The 20,713-nt window shown below is 34.0% G+C and overlaps 1 protein-coding gene and 1 pseudogene across 1 annotated transcript in view; both read left to right on the top strand.

The window, feature by feature from the left end:
- LRP1B (LDL receptor related protein 1B) overlaps positions 1-20,713 on the top strand; it is a 1,896,287-nt gene that overhangs the window by 1,426,459 nt on the left and 449,115 nt on the right. Inside the window, exons 38-41 of the mRNA XM_054478394.2 lie at positions 971-1,097; positions 1,232-1,383; positions 1,680-1,804; positions 2,910-3,281. Coding sequence (XP_054334369.1) covers positions 971-1,097; positions 1,232-1,383; positions 1,680-1,804; positions 2,910-3,281 — 776 coding nt within the window. The remainder of the gene's footprint in view (positions 1-970; positions 1,098-1,231; positions 1,384-1,679; positions 1,805-2,909; positions 3,282-20,713) is intronic.
- On the top strand, positions 19,909-20,540 carry LOC129031154 (coordinator of PRMT5 and differentiation stimulator-like; annotated as a pseudogene).

Genomic DNA, 20,713 nt, shown 5'->3' with positions numbered 1-20,713 from the left:
CTGATGTCTGATAGTTGGATAAAAACTTCAGTAGATGTAACTTCAAATTAAGAATTAAGAAGGAATTATATTTATCTAAAAGCATAGATTTCTGTATAGTCCTATGAATACTGAATTTTTTGAATGAATGAGTGAAATACATGGATTATATACATTCTGTTTTTCTACATTTTATTTTATGACATGTTGTTTTATTTTGGCATACTCTATGTGTTCTTTCTGCATGATATTTTCTTCCACATCCCCCCCCATTACATTTTGTTTTATAAGATTACTAAAATAAGAATTTCTGGTTTTGCGTAAAACTGTATTTTAAGATGACTTCATAAGATAAAATAAAATCCAAACTAGAATAGTTACATTTAGCAGTCTAAGTGGACAAAATAAAAAGTTATGATGCATTCATGTCTATATTCATAAATTAAATATGTATTTACCACACAATTTCTAATTACCTTGTGCTGAAGGAGTAATAGAGAAGAAAAATAGAGGAGTGATCACTGTCCTTGTTGAGCTTACAGTCTAGTGGAGGCAAAAAATATTTATAATAAATGATAATGTAAGGAAATACAAGTGGAAATTTGCCATTCTAATAATCTGTGTTGTGAAGCAGAGCACATGGTACAGGGAAGACACAGAAGACTTCTGGAAAGAAATAGTTGAGATATGAAAAGTAGGAAGTAATTAGGCAAACAGGTTGAAGAAGAGCATTTGAGACAGGAAATAGCAGGCACAAAAGGTATTTTGGTAGGATGTTGAGTGCATCCTATGATTTGTATGACTGGTTAACTATTTTTTTATGATAAAAATTATTTTATTGGAAACAAACACACTGTATATTAACTTCTGAAATGTATTATTTTTATTCTAGTATGAATGTCACTACTGTTACTAGTAATGTCTTTTTGCATAGCTCTGCATACTACAAATAAATGTACATAAATACTACAAATTAACAATTTAATTTCAGCCTCTTGTTCTGGACTGAATGGGGACAAATGCCCTGTATTGGAAAGGCTCGCTTGGATGGCTCAGATAAGCTTGTCCTTGTAAGCATGGGAATAGCATGGCCGAATGGCATCTCCATCGACTATGAGGTCTGTTGGATTTCTTTTCAGTATTTAAAGTGCATTAACTGACAACTTTCGTTTACCTACTTTTAGTGTTCCTTTATTTTCTTAATAAAACAATCAAATATAGTCTGTAACATTACTTCTCAATCGATATTTAGGAAAACAAATTGTACTGGTGTGATGCTCGCACAGACAAGATAGAGAGAATCGACCTTGAGACTGGAGGGAATCGCGAGATGGTGCTGTCAGGAAGCAATGTGGATATGTTTTCAGTTGCAGTCTTTGGGGCTTACATCTACTGGTCTGACAGGTAATTTATTTTTTCATAAGTATTTGAGTCTCAAAATGTTATTTCAGTGCCAGTTGCTTTACCCTTGTAGGATTTGCCATTTCTTAGCAAGGTCGCAAAAAGGATCCCACAAAGCCATGTAATTTCCACAGAAAAGGCAGGTACTCTTGTTATTCCAAGCGCAAGCATTTCAATGTCACAGACTAAAGTTGGTTTCTTTTCCTTCTGTTGGCCCATCTGTTATCTTCAGCTTAAGTAACTGGCTTGACTTTAATTAGTCGAAGATTGTTGATCATGTATGTTCAACTTTTTGGCAGAGCACATGCAAACGGGTCCGTCAGAAGGGGCCACAAGAATGATGCCACAGAAACGATAACCATGAGAACTGGCCTTGGAGTCAACCTGAAGGAGGTTAAAATATTTAACCGAGTAAGAGAGAAAGGTCAGCACTCTTTAAATAATATATAATACGTATATTTTATGTGATTTCTCTCCAATTTTTAAAAACATTTGTCAAACTTAGAAATTCTTCTATGAGTCTAAAACCTCAAAACCTTGTCTTTACATCTAATTTCCTGCAAGTATCACCGAGTAGCCTAATACAATAAATATGTCATATTTCATACAAAAGCGTACTTGCCCAGGACAGCACAGGTACATGGACATGTTACATACCTGGCATGTCTTGATTATAGGTTTTGGCTAAGGAATATAGAAAAACTTGAAACATGTATTGATTGGATAAAAAATTAAAAGCATAAGTAGGATATTAGAGAGTAAAAGGCAGTTGAAATTTTTATACATAATATGAATCATATTATATATAAGTGATTATGGTCCCAAAGGTGATGCTGTTAGTGTAAAATATTTCCAAAATCATTACTTCCCTAAAATATTTATTTTAAACTTATAGGACAATGATTTGGGTATTTAAAATTTGTTTACCTCCATTAAAATAAATTGTAACTAACTTTTTTATATCAAAGGAAGTTATAATAATGTTGGAGATAATAATAATGAATTCACAAAGGAGAATTAGACTGGTGAAGAAATTTTAATTGCATATTATATCTTCACTTGAAATTGGAGTAAGAACTTATGCTCAGCATATTTAGGAGGTTAGGCACATTGTAGTATAGATTTCTTTGATGCTTTCCATATCTCATAGATAGAGTTTAAAGCAGTGCATTATTTCTGGTGATATCAATTCATGTTTTAAATGAACAATATATGAAACACTATAATCTAAGTATCAGGTTTCAAAAAGATTTATATACTTAACTGGCTCATTAAGGGAAAAATTTAATGCTTAATTTGGATGGTGAATGAAACAGAATATGATTTTCCAAACAAAGAAACCCAAGATTTAAACTGCTGTGCTTTTTAAAAAACAATACTTTTTAAATTTTTTATTGACCAGCTTACAATTAAGAGCAAAAAGAGAATATTCAACATCAAAGTTTTAATATTTCTTTATGGAGAATTTTGTTTCAAAAACAAAAGAAAAACATAAACATGTGCACGTGTGTATCATTTTTCTTCATTAGGGACCAATGTTTGTGCCAGGGACAATGGTGGCTGTAAGCAACTCTGTCTTTATCGAGGAAATTCCCAGAGAACTTGTGCTTGTGCCCATGGATATTTGGCAGAAGATGGAGTTACTTGCCTGAGGCATGAAGGCTATTTGTTGTATTCAGGAAGAACAATATTAAAAAGTATACATCTTTCTGATGAAACCAATTTAAATTCCCCAATAAGGCCGTATGAGAATCCACATTATTTCAAGAATGTCATAGCCTTGGCTTTTGACTATAATCAAAGAAGAAAAGGTACCAACCGAATCTTTTACAGTGATGCACACTTTGGAAATATACAGCTTATTAAAGACAACTGGGAAGACAGACAAGTAATTGTTGAAAGTAAGTACAATAATTCAATTTTAAATAGGTGGAAATGAGTATCATTTAGATTACTAGAGAAATAATAGTGGTAATTGCATGTAGCAATTACATTTTCCTAGAGTTTATATTCAGGAATGAATGTGACTACATCATCTAACCCCCACCCCCCACCCCCCACCAAATGTCAAAGAAGAAATTAATTGCTAGCATGTACAGCAAATTATAATTATTAGCTTCTAATCATGGAAGGTTTAATATGTTTTATCATAATGTTTCTTATAAATAACTGTACTAAAATTCATGAAAAATCGTTTTTCAGTATAAAACTATTCTAATTGATTTTTTTTTCCAGTGGGCAAATTGTATCTTTAAGAATATCTGTTCAGTAATAGTTAATCATAGTTTCTCAAGCAAACATCAGAGATTTTTTTCTGTATATATGTATATATATATAAAAAATATATAATATATAAAATATTTATAATATATATAAAATATATATAATATATATGATATATAATATATATGTAGCAGACTTGAGAAAATGTTATGGAAATGATCTAATATTTTTAATGTTTTTATGGGACATAATTATTCAAGCATAATGTTCAGTGAGGATTATCCACATAATTTAGGGAAACCTTTTTCCTGTCATTCAAGTTTAACGTAAACCATCTTCTTGTTCTTTACACAACTTCTCTCTTCTTGATATCTTTGTGTGATTTCCATATATTTCCCATTCTTCCAGTTTCACTATGTGGAAATCAATTTTTTCTTTGCTTTCTAAATTGCAAAATAATATATAAATTTGTTGTAGAGTGTTCAAATAATATGGATTTGAATATGAAATCCCTGACTCATCTCTGCAACCATCAATCCTGTTTACTTACGCATAACTAACATGTGACATGCCCCAGAATTTTGTTAAGTATGTGTGTGTAATTTTTAATTATAAAAGTGGAATGATACCAAATATATTATTCAGCTAACTGCTTTTTTCGCTTACTATGTATTGCAAAGCTTTTATTTTATTACATGAGGCTTCATTTTACACTTTTGAAAGCCTGTACCTAGTTCTATACTAAAGGTAAGCTAGTTTATTTAATCATTTTTTAATAAAAATTTAGATTTCAATAACTAAACTATAGCTATCCAAGCCTGTATGTGTGGTGGACATTTTCTAAAGAATGGATACAATGAGTGTGTCACTTCAAGGTAAATGACGTACTGTGTGTGTTGCAAATGGTAAAAACCAAACTCTGAAGTAAAAAAATTAGAATAGAAGTCTTGTATCCACCACAGTAACCTTGACAGCTTCCCAGTACTTACAGGCTTTTCTGTTGACATGGTGATAATATTAATGCATGTGATTTGGGATTACTGCATAATGAAATGTGTCAACATTTAGAAGATATGCATAAGTTAAAGAACCAATATTTTCAAATGACATGATAAAATCATGCATGAGTAAATGATTTATTCAAAGTGCAAGATAGACCAATGAATTTTAATGTAATAGAGGATGAAAAGTTCATCACTATGGTTTCAGATTCCACACTGCAACTAACCTTTAAGTAACCAAAACTTGTCACGTGTTGGTGTAGTATGAAAGAATACTCAGTTATCTGCAAAGGCTATTATTAAAACGCTCCTCTCTTTTCCAATTACACAACTTCGGGAGGCTGGAAGCTCTTCATATGCTTCAACCAAAACAACACAATGAGAGGATAAAGAGGCATATAGGAGAATCCAGCTGTCTTTTAGTAAGATGGATATTAAATATATTTGTAACATTGTAAAACAATGATTCCTCGTTATTATTTCTTGTTATTATTTTTGAAGAAATAGTTACTTTTCTTAGAAGGTGTTATTTAGATGAACACAATTGTTGCATTATTCTAACTTTAAAAACATTGATAAATATTTAAAACAGTTTAAGTTTAAATTTCTAATATGATAAATAGATATAGACATGACCCACATACACAGACTCTGGAGTCTTCAGTAATGATCAAGAGTGTAAAGATCCTCAGATCAAAAAGATTGAAAATTACTCTTCTGGGCTAAGCATTCAGAAAATGTTTAGTACAAAGACATGAAAAGCATGGAGTAGACAAGGAGTCATTTGGTATGATTGAAATGCAGATAGTATGGCATGAATTGGTGTGAGATGAAGTAGGGAATGACATGATGTTGAATGTCTTGGTCTGCCAAAATAAGCAGCTTAAAAATAAAACAATTTTATTTAGGTATAGTTTACACATCATACAATGCACCAAAAAGTGTACACTCAATCTTTTTTGGTATATTACATTATAATTTTTAAAATTGGGGTAAATATACATGTATATCCACATATATAAAATAACATTTGAGATTTTACCTGTTTTTAAGTGTACAATTCAGTGGCTTTTATTGCATTTCCAGTATTTTGCAGCCATCAACACTATATTTCTAAAATTTTTTCATCACTTCAAACAGAAACTCTGTGTAAGACAATATCTCCCCATTTCCCCCTTTCCCTGGCCCTTGGTAATGGATATTTTCTGTCTCTATGAATTTGCTAATTCTAGATATTTCATATAAGTGGAATCATCATGTATTTGTCCTTTGCACCTGGCTTGTTTCACTTAGCGTAGTGTTTTCAAGGTGCATCCATGCTATAGCATGTATCGGAACTTCATTCTTTTTATGGCTGAATAATATTTCACTGTATGTACATACCACATATTTTTATCCAGTCATTTGTTTAAGGACACTTGGGTTGTTTCTACACTTGGCTATTATGAATAATGCTGCAATGAACATTGGTGTACAAATATCCAAGATAAGATGATGAAAAAAAATGAGAGTGTTGAAATGCTAATGCATATATATATATATATATATATATATATATATTCATATCATAGAGTATTAAAAGTGGGATTTATATTTCATGAGATCACTCAGTGTTATGTTTAGGTTTGATGTATGTACATACCACATATTTTTATCCAGTCATTTGTTTAAGGACACTTGGGTTGTTTCTACACTTGGCTATTATGAATAATGCTGCAATGAACATTTGTGTACAAATATCCAAGATAAGATGATGAAAAAAAATGAGAGTGTTGTAATGCTAATGCATATATATATATATTTTTTCATATCATAGAGTATTAAAAGTGGGATTTATATTTCATGAGATCACTCAGTGTTATGTTTAGGTTTGATGAAGTGTAAGGGTTGTGAGTGCCGTGTCTGAAGGCAAAGATGCCCTAGGAGGTTTTGTCATATTTTAGATCCTGTTTCAACCATAGTAAATTAAACTGAAAACTTTTTAATTAAAGTATACATGCAATCAAATCATTCTAATTCTCTCATCCAAAATCAAAGCCAGTAGAATTCATGACACTTTACTGACTGTAGGAAAGTGTTGAAACATATATAGGGAAGTGAAACATGCTGGCCAGGAGTTTGAAACATCGGTCGAGCCCGGGGTTCAAATCAGTTTGCTGTTTGTTTCCTCTGTGCTTTTATGTGTTTATTTCCTTACCTACAAAATGGAAAATCAACCCATACATTTTCTATGAAAATTTTATGAGAAAGGGTATCTAAAGAATATATAAATAAGCATGATTTTAATACAAAATTATTTTACTGTATTTGTGACACATTTGTGGATCATTTAGGGCAGCGGTCCTCAACCTTTTGAACAACAAGAACTGGTTTGATGGAAGATAATTTTTTCATGGACGAAGGCAGGGGATGGTTTCGGGATGAAACTGTTCCACCTCAGATCATCAGGTAATAGTTAGATTCTCAAAAGGAGCACACAATCTGGATCCCTCATAATAGCGTTTGCGCTCATATGAAACTCTAATGCCATTGCTGATCTGACAGGAGGTGGAGCTCAGATGATAATGCTGAGTCACCTGCTGCTCACCTCCTGCTGTTCCTCCTGGCTCCTAACAGGCCATGGACCAGTACTGGTCTGTGGTCCAGGGGCTGGCAACCCCTGATTGAGGACGATGATCTTTGTCTTAAATTATTTTTAGCATATGAATTAGGGTAGTTAGACAATCAGAAATAATTACAATAATTATAGATATAAAGTAGTGCATTAAGGTCTGACTAAAACTTAAAAATTATAATTAGTCTGTATTGATAGTTTATGTGAATCTTTCTGAATATCCTCCCTACCACACCCCACCTCCTGCCAAGAAGTTGCCGTTTGCTTAACCATTGCAATCCTCTCTGAAAGCTTTTTAGGTGAATGTATAGTTTAACTTGCCAGACCAAAAAAGAAAACAGACAAAACAAATCAAAACTAAAACCCTCAAAACACCCAGTTATTGGCACATATAAATAAATATAAGTAAGATGTAAAATGTGTTTCCATCTAGTTATTCCATTTTATTAAATCTGAAAAACTATATATTCTTTTGTTACATCTCTAACTTGTTACCCAAAACTATATTCATGTTTTTAAGTATTCATGTTTTAAGTATTTAACTAGATTCACATTTTTAGGTATTAAAAATATTTCACAATCAGATTCAGACTTTGATCCTTCATATAGCTGAATATAAGAAATGGATGGGATAAAGGCTTTCTTCTTTAACTTCCCAATTCACATAGAATGAACATTTTGGTCTCAGGTTTAAAAGAAGACAATAGCCATAAAATACAATTCAATATTAATTAAGTGCTTACAGTGTGCCATAGATTATTAGGTATGAGCAAATAAGGATGAAAATGTCTTCCTTCTACCCTTTGGAAGTTCACAGTATAAAAAGAGGAAAATGCAGTAGTTAACTTTTCCTATGAAGAATCAAGATCCCTGGTGAAGACACTGTTAAAGGTCTACACTTTTAGGCCATCTCTGACTTTAAAACCGCAGTAACGATTTATAAAATATATTTAAAATGAAAATTGGAGATAGCTAATCTCAAAAAGCAAGATAGACTTTTCTTTGAGTGATAAACAGAACAGAAATACAAAGCAGAGAAAATGACTGAAACAGAATTCTGAGATTCCAGGCTACATAGATGCTACAGAGAGACAGCATCTAAAAAGAATTTACTTAATCCAAGGACTGGGGAATACTGCCCCACAGGGAAGCAAGGCTGAAGTAAAGCTGTGCCATCTACTGTAAGGCCAATGACTTGTAGGAAGTGACTAACCCTAGAAGCTTAGAGGCCACAGAAACTGCCTTATGACCAGCTCTGATGCAAGTCCATTGCAAGTTATTGACTCTACAAGCTCTCATATGCTCTGTGGAGCAAAAACTCAAATGAATTATGAAGGAGAAGGCTGCAGTTTAAGGCGCAGAGGTTGAATGAAGTCCACTCTAAAGCCACCCAGTAGAGAGAAGTGAGTACTAAAAGAGAGGTTAAAAAATAACCCCTTTAGGATGCTCAAATTCAATTTCCACAACACATGGATTCTTAAGAAAGACAGCTTTAAAAACCCCACCAAGCAGAAGATGAATGAAAATGAAAATGATAGAAGAATCTGAAGAATATTTACTTGGGGTTCATCAACGAGGCAAAGAAAAAAAAAGTATGAAAAGAACAAGAAATAGGGACATCCAGGAGGCCAAATATACATATGTAAGAAAAAAAATTTGATAAAATTAAAACAATTAAATATCTTGGAAATAAAAAATATGATCACTATAATTAAAATTAAAAAGAAATCTCTATTGATAAAATAAAAATTATATTGGACTAGTGAAAGTGATAATGCATAAATAAGATGCTAATTCATTAATAAGAAATTAATTAATGTTAGAGACAGTAAGATACAAAAAACATGAGAACACTTGTGAAACTTGGAGGATAAACTAATAGATTTAATAGTCTTTTAGCTAATAAATGTTGACAAATGGCAAAGAAGAGACAGATGATAGAAAAGTAATACTCAAAGTGATAATGACACAGAGTTTACTAGAAACGAAGAAAGAAATGTCTCTAGATGGGAAATTTGCTGTAAGTGTTAAGAATAATAAAATTAAGTCAGCAACTGAAGTAAAACTGCAGAACATCATGAAAAGGGAAAATCTTAAGATGCTACCAGAAGTGGTAGACACTATCTGCAGAAGAAAGACAATGGTATTTAAACAGACTTCTCATTAGCAACAAGAGTAAAATCTTCAGACTACTAAGGAAATAGATAATTCTATAACTGAATTATTAAAGATGGAGGGAAATAACATTGTTTTAGGAATATAAAGTCAGTAACAATATATCTATATATTCCCACTAATAAAAAAAAATGTAAAGTAATGGCATAAGAAACTTAACAGCTTCAAACTTAAACTAGTGTCCTCAAATGCCTGTAATCTAAGTTAACAAATTTCACATCTTACATTGTAGCTAAGTATATATGTTTCTGTTTTACCAAACAATATGCTTATTTAGTGGGATGCATTCTGATGTTTTGTTTTAACCAAGCATAGCATATTTTTTTGAAAAAGCAAACATTGCTTAATATAAATTCAAATGGTGTCCCTACATCCAATGACTAATTGAGAAATGTGATTAGGCTTGGAGCGGTGGCTCATGCCTGTAATCCCGGCACTCTGGGGAGCTGAGGTGGGTGGATCACTTGAGGCCGGGAGTTCGAGACTAGCCTGGCCAACGTGGCAAAACCCTGTCTTTACTAAAAATACAAAAATTAGCTGGGCATGTTGGCGTATGCCTGCAATTCCAGCTACTCAGGAGGCTGAGATATGAGAATCAGTTTAACCTAGGCGGCAGAGGTTGCAGTGAGCCAAGATTGCACCACCATACTCCAGCCTGGGTGACAGAGCATGACTCCCCACGCCCCCCCGCTACCACCCCCCCAAAAAAGTAATGTGATCTTAAAAAAGCTATTCTTAAGCTAGTAATAACAACAAAGTATTCACAAAACATTAACATAGAACATTTTAAAATGTTTATGAAGGACATAAAAGATAATCTTAAAGGGGGAAAATGTTACTTTCATGATGCAAAAAGTCAATTTCCATAGCTATGGAAAATTATCCCAAATTATCTGTAAATTTAATGCAATTCAAAATGCCAAAATGTCTCAGTGTGGTGGCACACACCTGTAGTCCTAGATCCTTGGAAGGCTGAGGTGGGAGGATCTCTTGAATCCAGGGTTTTGAGGCCATAGTGAGCTATGATTGAACCACTGAACTCTAGCCTGGGTGACAGAGTGAGACCCTGTTTCTAAAAACAAACAAAAAGCAACCAAAATGATATTTTAATGAAACTGCACATGTTGATAGTAGAATTCACATAGAAGAGCAAAATATCACCAATTGCCAAGGCAATTTTGAAGAAATATAAATTTGTAGTCTCTCCTTGACACAATTGTCTTTATTATTAAAAATAACACAATATGATATTACCAATAAAAACAATTAAATGAAAAAGAACAGAGGGCTCAGAGGCAGATCCATATTTATATATAACTTGTATATAAATTGGTTATACATTGCCTAGTTGGCATTACAAATAAATTGAAAAATAATGAATTTAATGAATTATACTAGAACAATTTATATGAAAAAATGAAACAAAATGTTATCTCCAACTCAAACTATATTCAAAAATTCAAGCATTTTAATGGTGTAAATATGATGAGCTTTTTTAATATCAAAGAATACAGAATATCTTTATAAACTCAGGGCAAGAACAGATTTCACAAATTATACACAAAAATCAGGAAGTATAAGTTTAGTATATTTTATCTCACTGAAATTAAAAACTCTTTGCAGCAGAAGCTATGTAGAAATTTAAAAGACAAAACAAAACACTAGTGGTGTATAGTTGTAATCCTTAAAAGCAACAAAGGATTGCAACTGAAGTTTATAACGTACCATTACAGAGATGAAGATAAATACGGACAAGTTATGCTAGGGGACAGAAAAGAAAATATAATCATACTAAAGTATAGTCAATCTCTCCAACTATCAAGAAAATTTATAATGAAACAATCAGATTTTCCACCCATAATTTGCGAAAAGTTTTTAAAAGTTTTGTAATGAGGAGAAACCAGACTTTCACACACAATTGATGAGAATTACAATTTTGTACAACTACTCTGAAGAGCTATTTGTAATGTTTTGAAATTTTGAAATGGTTCATATACTTTCGCCTAGCAATTCACACTTTTAGAGAGAATAATGGTTCATTGTGCAGTACTAAAAAAAAGAACTAGTGCTACATCTATTTACATAGTTATTTTAAACACAATTTGATTAAAACAAATAATACAACACAATAAAAATATTCTCAAATGATACTATGGTTGATGTGATATTGAAAACTATGTAAACAATACAACATATTGTTTTTGAAATAACATAGTAATATTTTCAAATTTTAGCAATTTTTTTGATAATTATATAATCATTATGTGAGATGTTTTCATTACAAACAGAAGGCAACTCCCTGTACTAATTTTTGAAACTTTTCTGTAAGCCTAAAATTAGTTCAAAATTTAAAAATTAAGCACATTAAAAATCATACACCATCAACATCTTGCTTTCTCTGGAGAGATAAAAGAAAAAAGAAAGAGAAATGGTATTGAGAGAACTATATACTTTCAACAATAGCTATAATAAGTTTGCTCTTAAAAATATGAAGCATTTATAGCAAAATGGTAAGGTTTCTCAAGTCATATTCTCTCTACTATTCTATACATCTAAAACATTTAATGAAGTATACATAAATAACTTTCAAAATAATCACTTTTCAATATTAACAGATACCATTAGTAAATTAATTGGTCAAATCTCATATATATGCATGTTTGGAATTTAATTGCATTAGCAACCATGTTGAATGACATGATAGTTGCCTCCTATCTGCCCTTCTTTTCTTTATATTTATAGACATTGACTTTTGTTTAATCTCCAGCTTGATACTGTCAACAAATTGCAATGAGATATAATTCCCACATTTGTGATTAGGATTCAAACTTGTAAATAATAGCTTTATAATATTTTTAGATTGCTTTTTCAAGACTCCTGGTAGCAATACTTCACTTTTTTTTTTTTTTTTTTTTTTTTTGAGGTGGAGTTTTTGCTCTCATTGCCCAGGCTGGATTGCAATCCAGCCTGGATTGCATGATCTTGGCTCGGCTCACCACAACCTCCGCCTCCCGGGTTCAAGTGATTCTCCTGCCTCAGCTTTCCAAGTAGCTGGGATTATAGGCATGCGCCTCCACGCCCGACTAATTTTGTATTTTTAGGAGAGACGGGGTTTCTCCATGTTGGTCAGGCTGGTCTTGAACTCCCAACCTCAGGTGATCCATTCGCCTTGGCCTCCCAAAGTGCTAGGATTACAGGCGTGAGCCACCGCGCCCTGCCAATATTTCACTTTTAAGTTATAATTATATTTCACTGGAAATATCTTTCTCTCTTCTTTTAAAAGGGCTATTTGCTTATTGTTTAGGAGTGTTTCAAAACACATCTGGTTTTGTTAATTGTTCTTTTTTTTGACTTAAAAAGGCTAAAAAATCAGTTTTTAGAATGCGTATATTTTTAATTTGTTCATATAATACAGATATTCATTCTCAAAATGTAAGAATTTTAGCTTTTCAAGTTTCAGTTTTCATAAAACCGAAAAGGATACTTTTAGTCATCTACATTTATTAGCTAAATCAATTTTAAGATTGCCTATTTAGATAATTACAACTATTGGAAAGGTCTAATGGAGCATTGTTTTATTAGGTACTGAAGCTACTAAGATAGGAAAAGGGTAAAAATGAAAGATGAAGTTGTCCATAGGGAGTTAGCAAGATGGGAAGCATAGGTTAATTTTTATGGTCCAAAGGGAGAGAAAGGGTTATATGGTCATTGATTATGGAGAGTAGAACCTGGAGTCAGTCATGATTAGTGAAAAGGAAAAAAAAATATGAAATCTCCTCTTCATTTTGTTGCAAGCTGTAAGTTAGTTTCAGTCTGGCTTCCATGAATTCAAAATTTCCTGAGTCTATCTGAAAAGATGTCCTGTGGTAGATGTAGGGGAAGAAAAATCATTTCCTCTATTCTCTTAGCTTCTGTGGCTGAGATCTGTGAATTAAACTGACAATAGAAAGGTTAATAAGAGAAAAAGCATATGAATTTTCTTTGATGTTAATCTTTGCATGTACAAGGAGCCATTCATTAAAAAAAAAGTAAAGACCTAAAGTAAAGACCTGAAGTAAAGACCTGAAGAAGAGGTTAGACCTGGAAGAGTTATATGCCCTTTTAACAAAGCATGAGAAATTGTGGAGACCTTACTAGACAAAGGAAAGGGGTTGGAGATTCTACGGGCTGTAAGTTATGGGAAGATAAATACAAGCTGTAAATTAATGGAAGATAATGGTTATTTTGTAAGGTTTTGTTTGTGTGGATTCTTCTTGGTGCTTTCTTCTCTGGTGATAAAGGTTTTTCTTTCAGGTCTGAGAGAGGGGGACATCTTCATGAAGGGAAATTTATGCTCTGATATTCTTTAGATGAATGAGCTTTTCCTGTGTCTATTGTTTCTCAATTGCTTTCAACTCAGAATAATCCTATGTCAATGATGTATATTTTGGGATGGAATAGTTTTATATTGAGAATTATAACCATAACTAGACAGAAAGCTGAAAGGTTTTCTGCATAGGTGTTCAGGCTTGGGAGACTGCTCCAGTACATCATGTTAGAAGTTCTAACAAGGTTTCTGTTTGCAGAATCAGAAAGTCCTGAGTTATATCCGTGTGAAAGAGAGTTATAGCCAATCTTTGTTATAAAACTTGAACTTTACTAGAAACCTGTGGTTGGCTCTGGAATTATTATAGTTAGTGAGGCTGATTAGGAATGCATGGAAGGATGAACAGAAGGAGAACTGGAAAACTGACACATCCATCACAAGATAGAGATGCTGGGTGGACTTGGGGATAGTGATTCATATATGAATTAGCATCCCAATATTAGCTCACTGCCAAGTAAGCTCTGTATAGGTGAGGAAGGCTGGGGATACTGAGGTTCCTAATTCTTGACCAGAGTTGTTTCTGTTGTTAAAAGAAAAACTTCACCCAAATTAATTTTAAGGGAGTTTAATTGAGCAATGAACCATTCACAAATTGGGCAGTCTCCAGAATCACAGCAGATTCAGAGACTCCAGTGCAGCCATGTGGTGGAAGAACATTTATAGACAAAAAAAGGGAAATGACATCAGAAATTGGAAGTGAGGTACAGAATAGCTGGACTGGTTACAGGTTGGTGTTTGCCTTATTTGAACACAGTTTGAACACTCAGCAGTGTATGAATGTTTGAAATATGGCCACTGGGATTGGACAAGACTCAGCTATTGTTATAGGTGCATACTCCTAAATTAGGTTTTTAATCTTCTCTACCTATTAAGTTAGGTTGCAATTCGTCTACAGGGACTCAAATATAAAATGTGAAGTTCTTCTCAGGCCATATTTAGTTTGCTTTAACACTGTACTGAATGTCATTTTAAATTTAATTAAATGTGTTTTATTTTAATTCATAGTCTAGGACTTCAAAGATTAGTTGATACCAATTAACTTTGGTTGCAAAATAAACCATTCCAGAATCCAGTGACTTAAAACAACTGCTTATTTATTCTTCTATTTATGGGCTGGTTATGTAGTTCTTCTCATCTGTGTTAGCTCTTCAAATTTCTGTAACCAGCTGGTGGGTCAGATGGTGCTGGATGATCAAGATGGCCTCTCTCATATGCCTGGCAGTTGGCAGACTATATGCTGAGTAACTAGGCCACAAGTCTGTAATTATCCAGTAGAATGCCTTGAGATGGTCTCAGGGTTCCACATGAGATCTGGCTCAATATGTGAAGATATTTTATAAGTCTCTGCTTGCACAGCAGCTGCTCATGTCTCCTTGGCAAGTCACATGACCAAGTTCAGATTCAAGGGATAGAGAAACGGACTCACTTACTGATTGGGAAGAGCTGAAAATGGGCTGCAAACATATATGGAGGGGAAGAATGTGTACCTTCTGCAATCCATGCAGTGGATAGTTTATTATCCTATTTCCAGAAGCTCCTAAATAATACATTAAACTGTGGCCCCACTTTGTAAAACTCATTTTCTTTTTTTGTTTTATCTGTTATATTTCTTGAAAACCAATAGTAGATTATGATAATCACATGTGGTTTATCCATGAGCTATAAATCAATCTATATGTGACCATGAAGAGAGAAAATGAGATGAGAAAGGATTATTTAATGGGGAAAAGAAATAACAAAACTATAAAGGGGTCAATAGATTTAATGACATTGGGTTGATTCTGTTACCTTCAAGAGTATAAGTGTTTACACATGTAGTTCAAATAATGCTGATTTTTTTTCTCACAAGTGTGTCATAATTAGTTGCTATGAAGCCACTTTAAATAACCCCATGTTTCTGTGTAAAAAAAACAATTGGCTGATTTTTTTTAACAGTTTTGACTTGAATGAGGTAAGTTGTAAGTGACAACTAAGGGAAAACAATCCATGATGTAGGATTAGAAGCAGCATTTTTCATAGGAAGTAATAAAAGACAGTGTACATATTATAACTTTCCTTGTGAGAGATTTATGGCAAGAAATGAGCAGATGAAATCAATATGCTGTGAATTATAAATAGATCTTTGAGGGGCTGGGTGGTGAATTCAAAATTTCTAAGAAAACAGTAGAGCACCTGTGGAAATGAGCAAGGACACAAGTGAATTCAGGGTTCCCCTTGAAAGATGATTATAATTTGCAGGAATGAAGTTGCCTGTTATTGTTTGAAAAAGCAAAATAGTTCAATTTTATATACGTACTAAAAGGTATATGAAAGCCTTGGGTTTTTAGACTTATGTGCAAGAATAAACAAAGTTTACCAGAAATAAAGAAGTTTTATTTACATAGTCAATGTACTACTGTGAGCTTTTCAGGATATCTGGTTAAAAATCATGAGAGAGAGAGAGAGCAAGAGTATATTAAAAGAACTTGTACTAAAAAAAAATCGTGGATATCATTTTCTCAGGACAGAAATCCATTTACATATTTTTTTCTTAGTTGAGTTTTAATTACATAGCTTTAAGAGGAACATAATTAAAGATGAGATTATATGCCAAATCTTTTCCCAGTTAGCCTTATTTGCAACGCCTAGGATAGCATAGTATGTGGCTTAGATTGTCATTCTTGCCGTATCCAATTGACTACTTTAAGCTGTCTAAACCTTATTAACTTTTTAAGATTTTTATAAAGTAGAATTTACAATGTATAGTCCTGTACTTTACTGACATGTAAAAACATGTCAGGGACACGTAGAGAAACCTGTGTTACCCATTCCCTCCTGTAACTACATCCCAAGATTCCTTTCCATTTCCTTGGGTAATTTAAGCCCAATGGTCTTCCTTCTGCTTTTTCTCTTCTCTCAGAAATCTTTCTGGATGACTTTGGATCTCATCACTCTATGTCACTGTTCCACCCAACATCCTTGAACTTAGTGTTCCTTCTCTTTGAGCAAAATCTGTTTACATCACATCTGGCCTACTCTTCATATCAATTAGCCTCCTTTTTTCTTTACCTGCATCCTGTAATCATTATTCTGCATTTCTTACATCATACCTCGTTTAATTCTGTGATGACCACATTCCATTTTTTTAAATACCAAACCTGGACCAAAAGATAAGTCATTGAATGCTGTTCCTACCACTTGCCTATACTGTAAAATGTTACCTTCTATATTTCCTGTTTCTGACTCTACATATGCTGTTCTCACAGAAACTTCCTTCCTACCGATGGGCATATTTTCCTTCTTAGAGAGCTCAATCATTATAATGATTTATACTGAGACCTTCATTATTTATTATGTCACCAAGTCCAAATTTCCTAATTTATCTCATCACAAATGGACCAGTGTCCATGTATGAAACATTCCTATTGTATATGTTAATGTTAACTCCCAATTTACATACTGAAGTCATTTTCCCACATCAAATTGGAACCCCTCCTATTTTCATTAATAAAAGTATTACTTTTCTTCCCAGTCAGGATCCAACCTCAATATTATTGTTGTTTTATAATAATGATTATTTTAAATTTTTATTTTCACTCTCCCTTCTCCTGTATCCCCTGAGCCTTTTATCCACTAAGTACTTTTCTTATCAATCTTCACCATTATAGGCTAGGTTTTCATTCATTTATTACTGAATGATTGCTAGCCTTCTATTTGTTTTCCCTGCCTTGAGTTTCTGGAGTTTTCTATATATCATGAACAACACTTAATTGAGTTAGTTCCTAAAACACAGATTTATGTTTTCTGCATCTCAAATTGTAAAGCATTTACCTCCTCTACAGATTTTATGTGATGTCAAACTAGTTAATCCATCTCACCACAAGTCTCCCTACTACCTTAAATCCACCCTGTCCTCTAGTCCTACTCACATCCTTTTTATCTTAAAAACATGTTCTTTCTTAACCACATGTTTACTCCTGTAACTAATCTAGAATGGAAAGGATTTTATGGCCTTCCCAGTGGTCTATATTTTGGAGCATCTATAAAATTTAGTTCAAATCCCTTCACACCGTGATGTTCAGTCTTTTTTGCACTGCAGCCCACAGTGATTTCCCTCTTTTAAAACTATTCAGAACTTGTCACGTCTGCTGAATATCTTTATCACTTACTTATTTGCCGCCTACTACATGCTTGCCTTTTGTTTTATTTTTGTCTATAAGATCTCCCAAAAGATATGTTAAGTGGTTCTAGACAGGATCCATTGGATATACTCTTTTCTGCACCTCTTCTAATCAAAAATAGAAGTTGTCGCTTAGTAATTTTAAAAAGTGATTTTATTATGAATTCACTATGTGTCAGCTATATAATTAGGTTTTAGGGGACTTAAAGCTTCATTTGCAGAGTAAAAGCAGTTCTTTGACTGATGTTGTTTGTTTGGTTGAACAGAACTCTTCATCAGGGAAGGGAATATGAACCTCTATGCGAAAGTTTTAACTATAGAATATTGGTTAAAAGCAAAGATTCTAGATTCAGGATCTTTATCTGGATTGAACCCAGCCTGTCTTCTCCTGTTCACCAGTTACAAGCTGTGTCTTTAGGCAAATTGTTCAACTTCTCCTTGCCTCAGTTTTCCCTTTTAGAAATAAGGATTATGTTAATAGCAATATTAGAAGTATGATAAGACTCAACAAGTTAATAAATGCTGGTTGGAACAAGGCCTAGGACTTAGCAATAAATTGGCACAAACAATTTTGAGTCCTTATCTTTATTTCTCTTTACTGATCCATTTCCTGAAAACTATTCATAACTATAAATTAATAGAATGTAGCCAGCATGTAAAATGACAACCATAGCATACATATATTTTGAAGAACAGGTGTACTTGCTCTCTTCAAACTTTCAAATACTGTGAATGAAGAAAGTAGAGGGTCCCTCTCCTTAGGGAAATGAGAAGGACTTAGGATTCCAGAGTCCTCCACTAATCTCCCAGTGTTTATTGAATATTTGCACATGACTGATACATGCTATGGACACTATAGGAGATTTTTTTTAATTACATGACGGAAGGGATGCATGCTTTAACAATAGAATATGCATGTATGAGTAGCAAAAGTAAGGGGGTAGAGATGAAAAGACAATAGAAAGGGATATAATCAAGATGACAGAATATATTCCTATTGTTAGAAGCATTTGATTTTCCAAAGATCCAAACACTTCTCTGTCTCCAACCCCTTGCATCTTGGGGCCAGATTATAATTAACCTTAGCTAGCATGCCAATATAGAGACAATCAGAGCCTAAAAACTAAAAATATAAAAAGGGATGTTGGTAAATAAGTATGCATTAGAAATACAAGAATGTCTGTATCATGTAATAAAGCACATTTTAATGTTTCTTTTGCCCCATCCCTTTTCAACCTTCAGAATAATAGAAATGTATATGTGCATGTGTAGAATGATAGCTAAGAACAAAATGTATCTGTAATCTATGAATATCTGAAAATGGCAAAAACTTCTCTATTTTTGTTATATTCACAAAACTGGGATTCGGATGGGCTAGACATTGTAAGATGAACTGGCAAGGCAGGTTATTTGATGGTATCCTGCATGCTTAGGGTGACAGGATTGCTTAGGTCTGGAACAGCAAGTGTCTGTGAAAATGCCTGTTGGTTGTACCTATTAGTCTGATAAATAATACAGAGAAATGAGATTAATTTAGTCACCATTCGAAAGACATCTACATTAACCATCTTTCTCTGCCAGCGTTAGAGAACAGAGTTCAATGAGAAGATGAACATTGATTTCAAAATTAATAAAAAAGAAACATAATTTTCTAAGTAATTTTTCACCAAGATGGCATGAGCCATGCATTTGTACATAGAAGTCACATTCGGTAATTGATTAAATACCTCTCATGTAGCAAGAGACATTTACTTATAACTTGTTTTATAGATTCCATAATTTTTTTCTCACTCTCTGATTTATCCCCATTGGTATTATTAAAATATATATTCAGAATGCAAGGGAGAAAATTTGAAAAGTAGCAACATTTTAGACTGATAATTGGTATGTGTTCGCTTGGTGCAAAAGTAATTGCGGGCCTTGCCATTGACAGTAAAGGCGCGTCACGTGGCCCACAACATCCAGGGGGGCAAGCCACGGGCAGCCGGGCATGGACCCTCAGTCCGCCAGGGCCCAGGCGCAGGGGGCCGCGGAGCTGTTTCGGGGCCCGCTGCTGCCTAGCGCGTGGAAGGCACCCCCTAGCCCGGAGGCTGGCTTTGCTACAGCGGGCCACTCCTGTCAGGAGAGAGAGACTGAGAAGGCTATGGATCGACTAGCCCGGGGAGCACAGAGCGTCTCTAATGACAGTCGAGCCCGGGGTGAGGGCACCCATTCTGAAGAGGAAGGATTTGCTGTGAATGCGGAGGACTCTGATGGAATACCTGGGAGCTGAGAGAAGGGACAAACTGTCCACCCAAGGAACAGCCTGGCAATCTTTTTAATGAAGACTGGGACTTGGAGTTGAAAGCAGATCAAGGGAATCCGTATGAGGCTGAGGACATCCAGGGGAGCATTTCTCAAGATCTCAAACCTTGGGTCAGCTGTGCCCCATAAGGAGACATGATCTATGACCCCAGGTGGCACCATCCACCTCAACTGATAACCCATTATTCCAAGATGGTCTTTGAAACAGGATAGTTTGACGATGCCAAAGATTGTGTGTGGAGCTTTCTGCCTTGTAGGTGGGTGGGCCTCCAGGTCAAGATCTCTTTTCCTGTCTTGGAGGTGAAAAGTCATATCTGAGAAAACATTCCCAGTGATCCCTCATCTGGGATACACAGACCGGTGTTCAATAACCCTCCCGTTGTTCTCCCCAGTCTGCTGCTCTTAATGGGCTTCTCCTTGGAATGTGTGTGTGTTCTTTGTAAATTAAGGTTCAAAAAAAAAAAAAAAAAAGAAAGTAATGGCAAAGCCCG

This window comes from Pongo pygmaeus, chromosome 11, assembly GCF_028885625.2.
Source record: "Pongo pygmaeus isolate AG05252 chromosome 11, NHGRI_mPonPyg2-v2.0_pri, whole genome shotgun sequence".
In the NCBI taxonomy this organism is placed as follows: Eukaryota; Metazoa; Chordata; class Mammalia; order Primates; family Hominidae; genus Pongo; species Pongo pygmaeus.
This window is presented reverse-complemented; position numbering and strand designations above follow the sequence as displayed.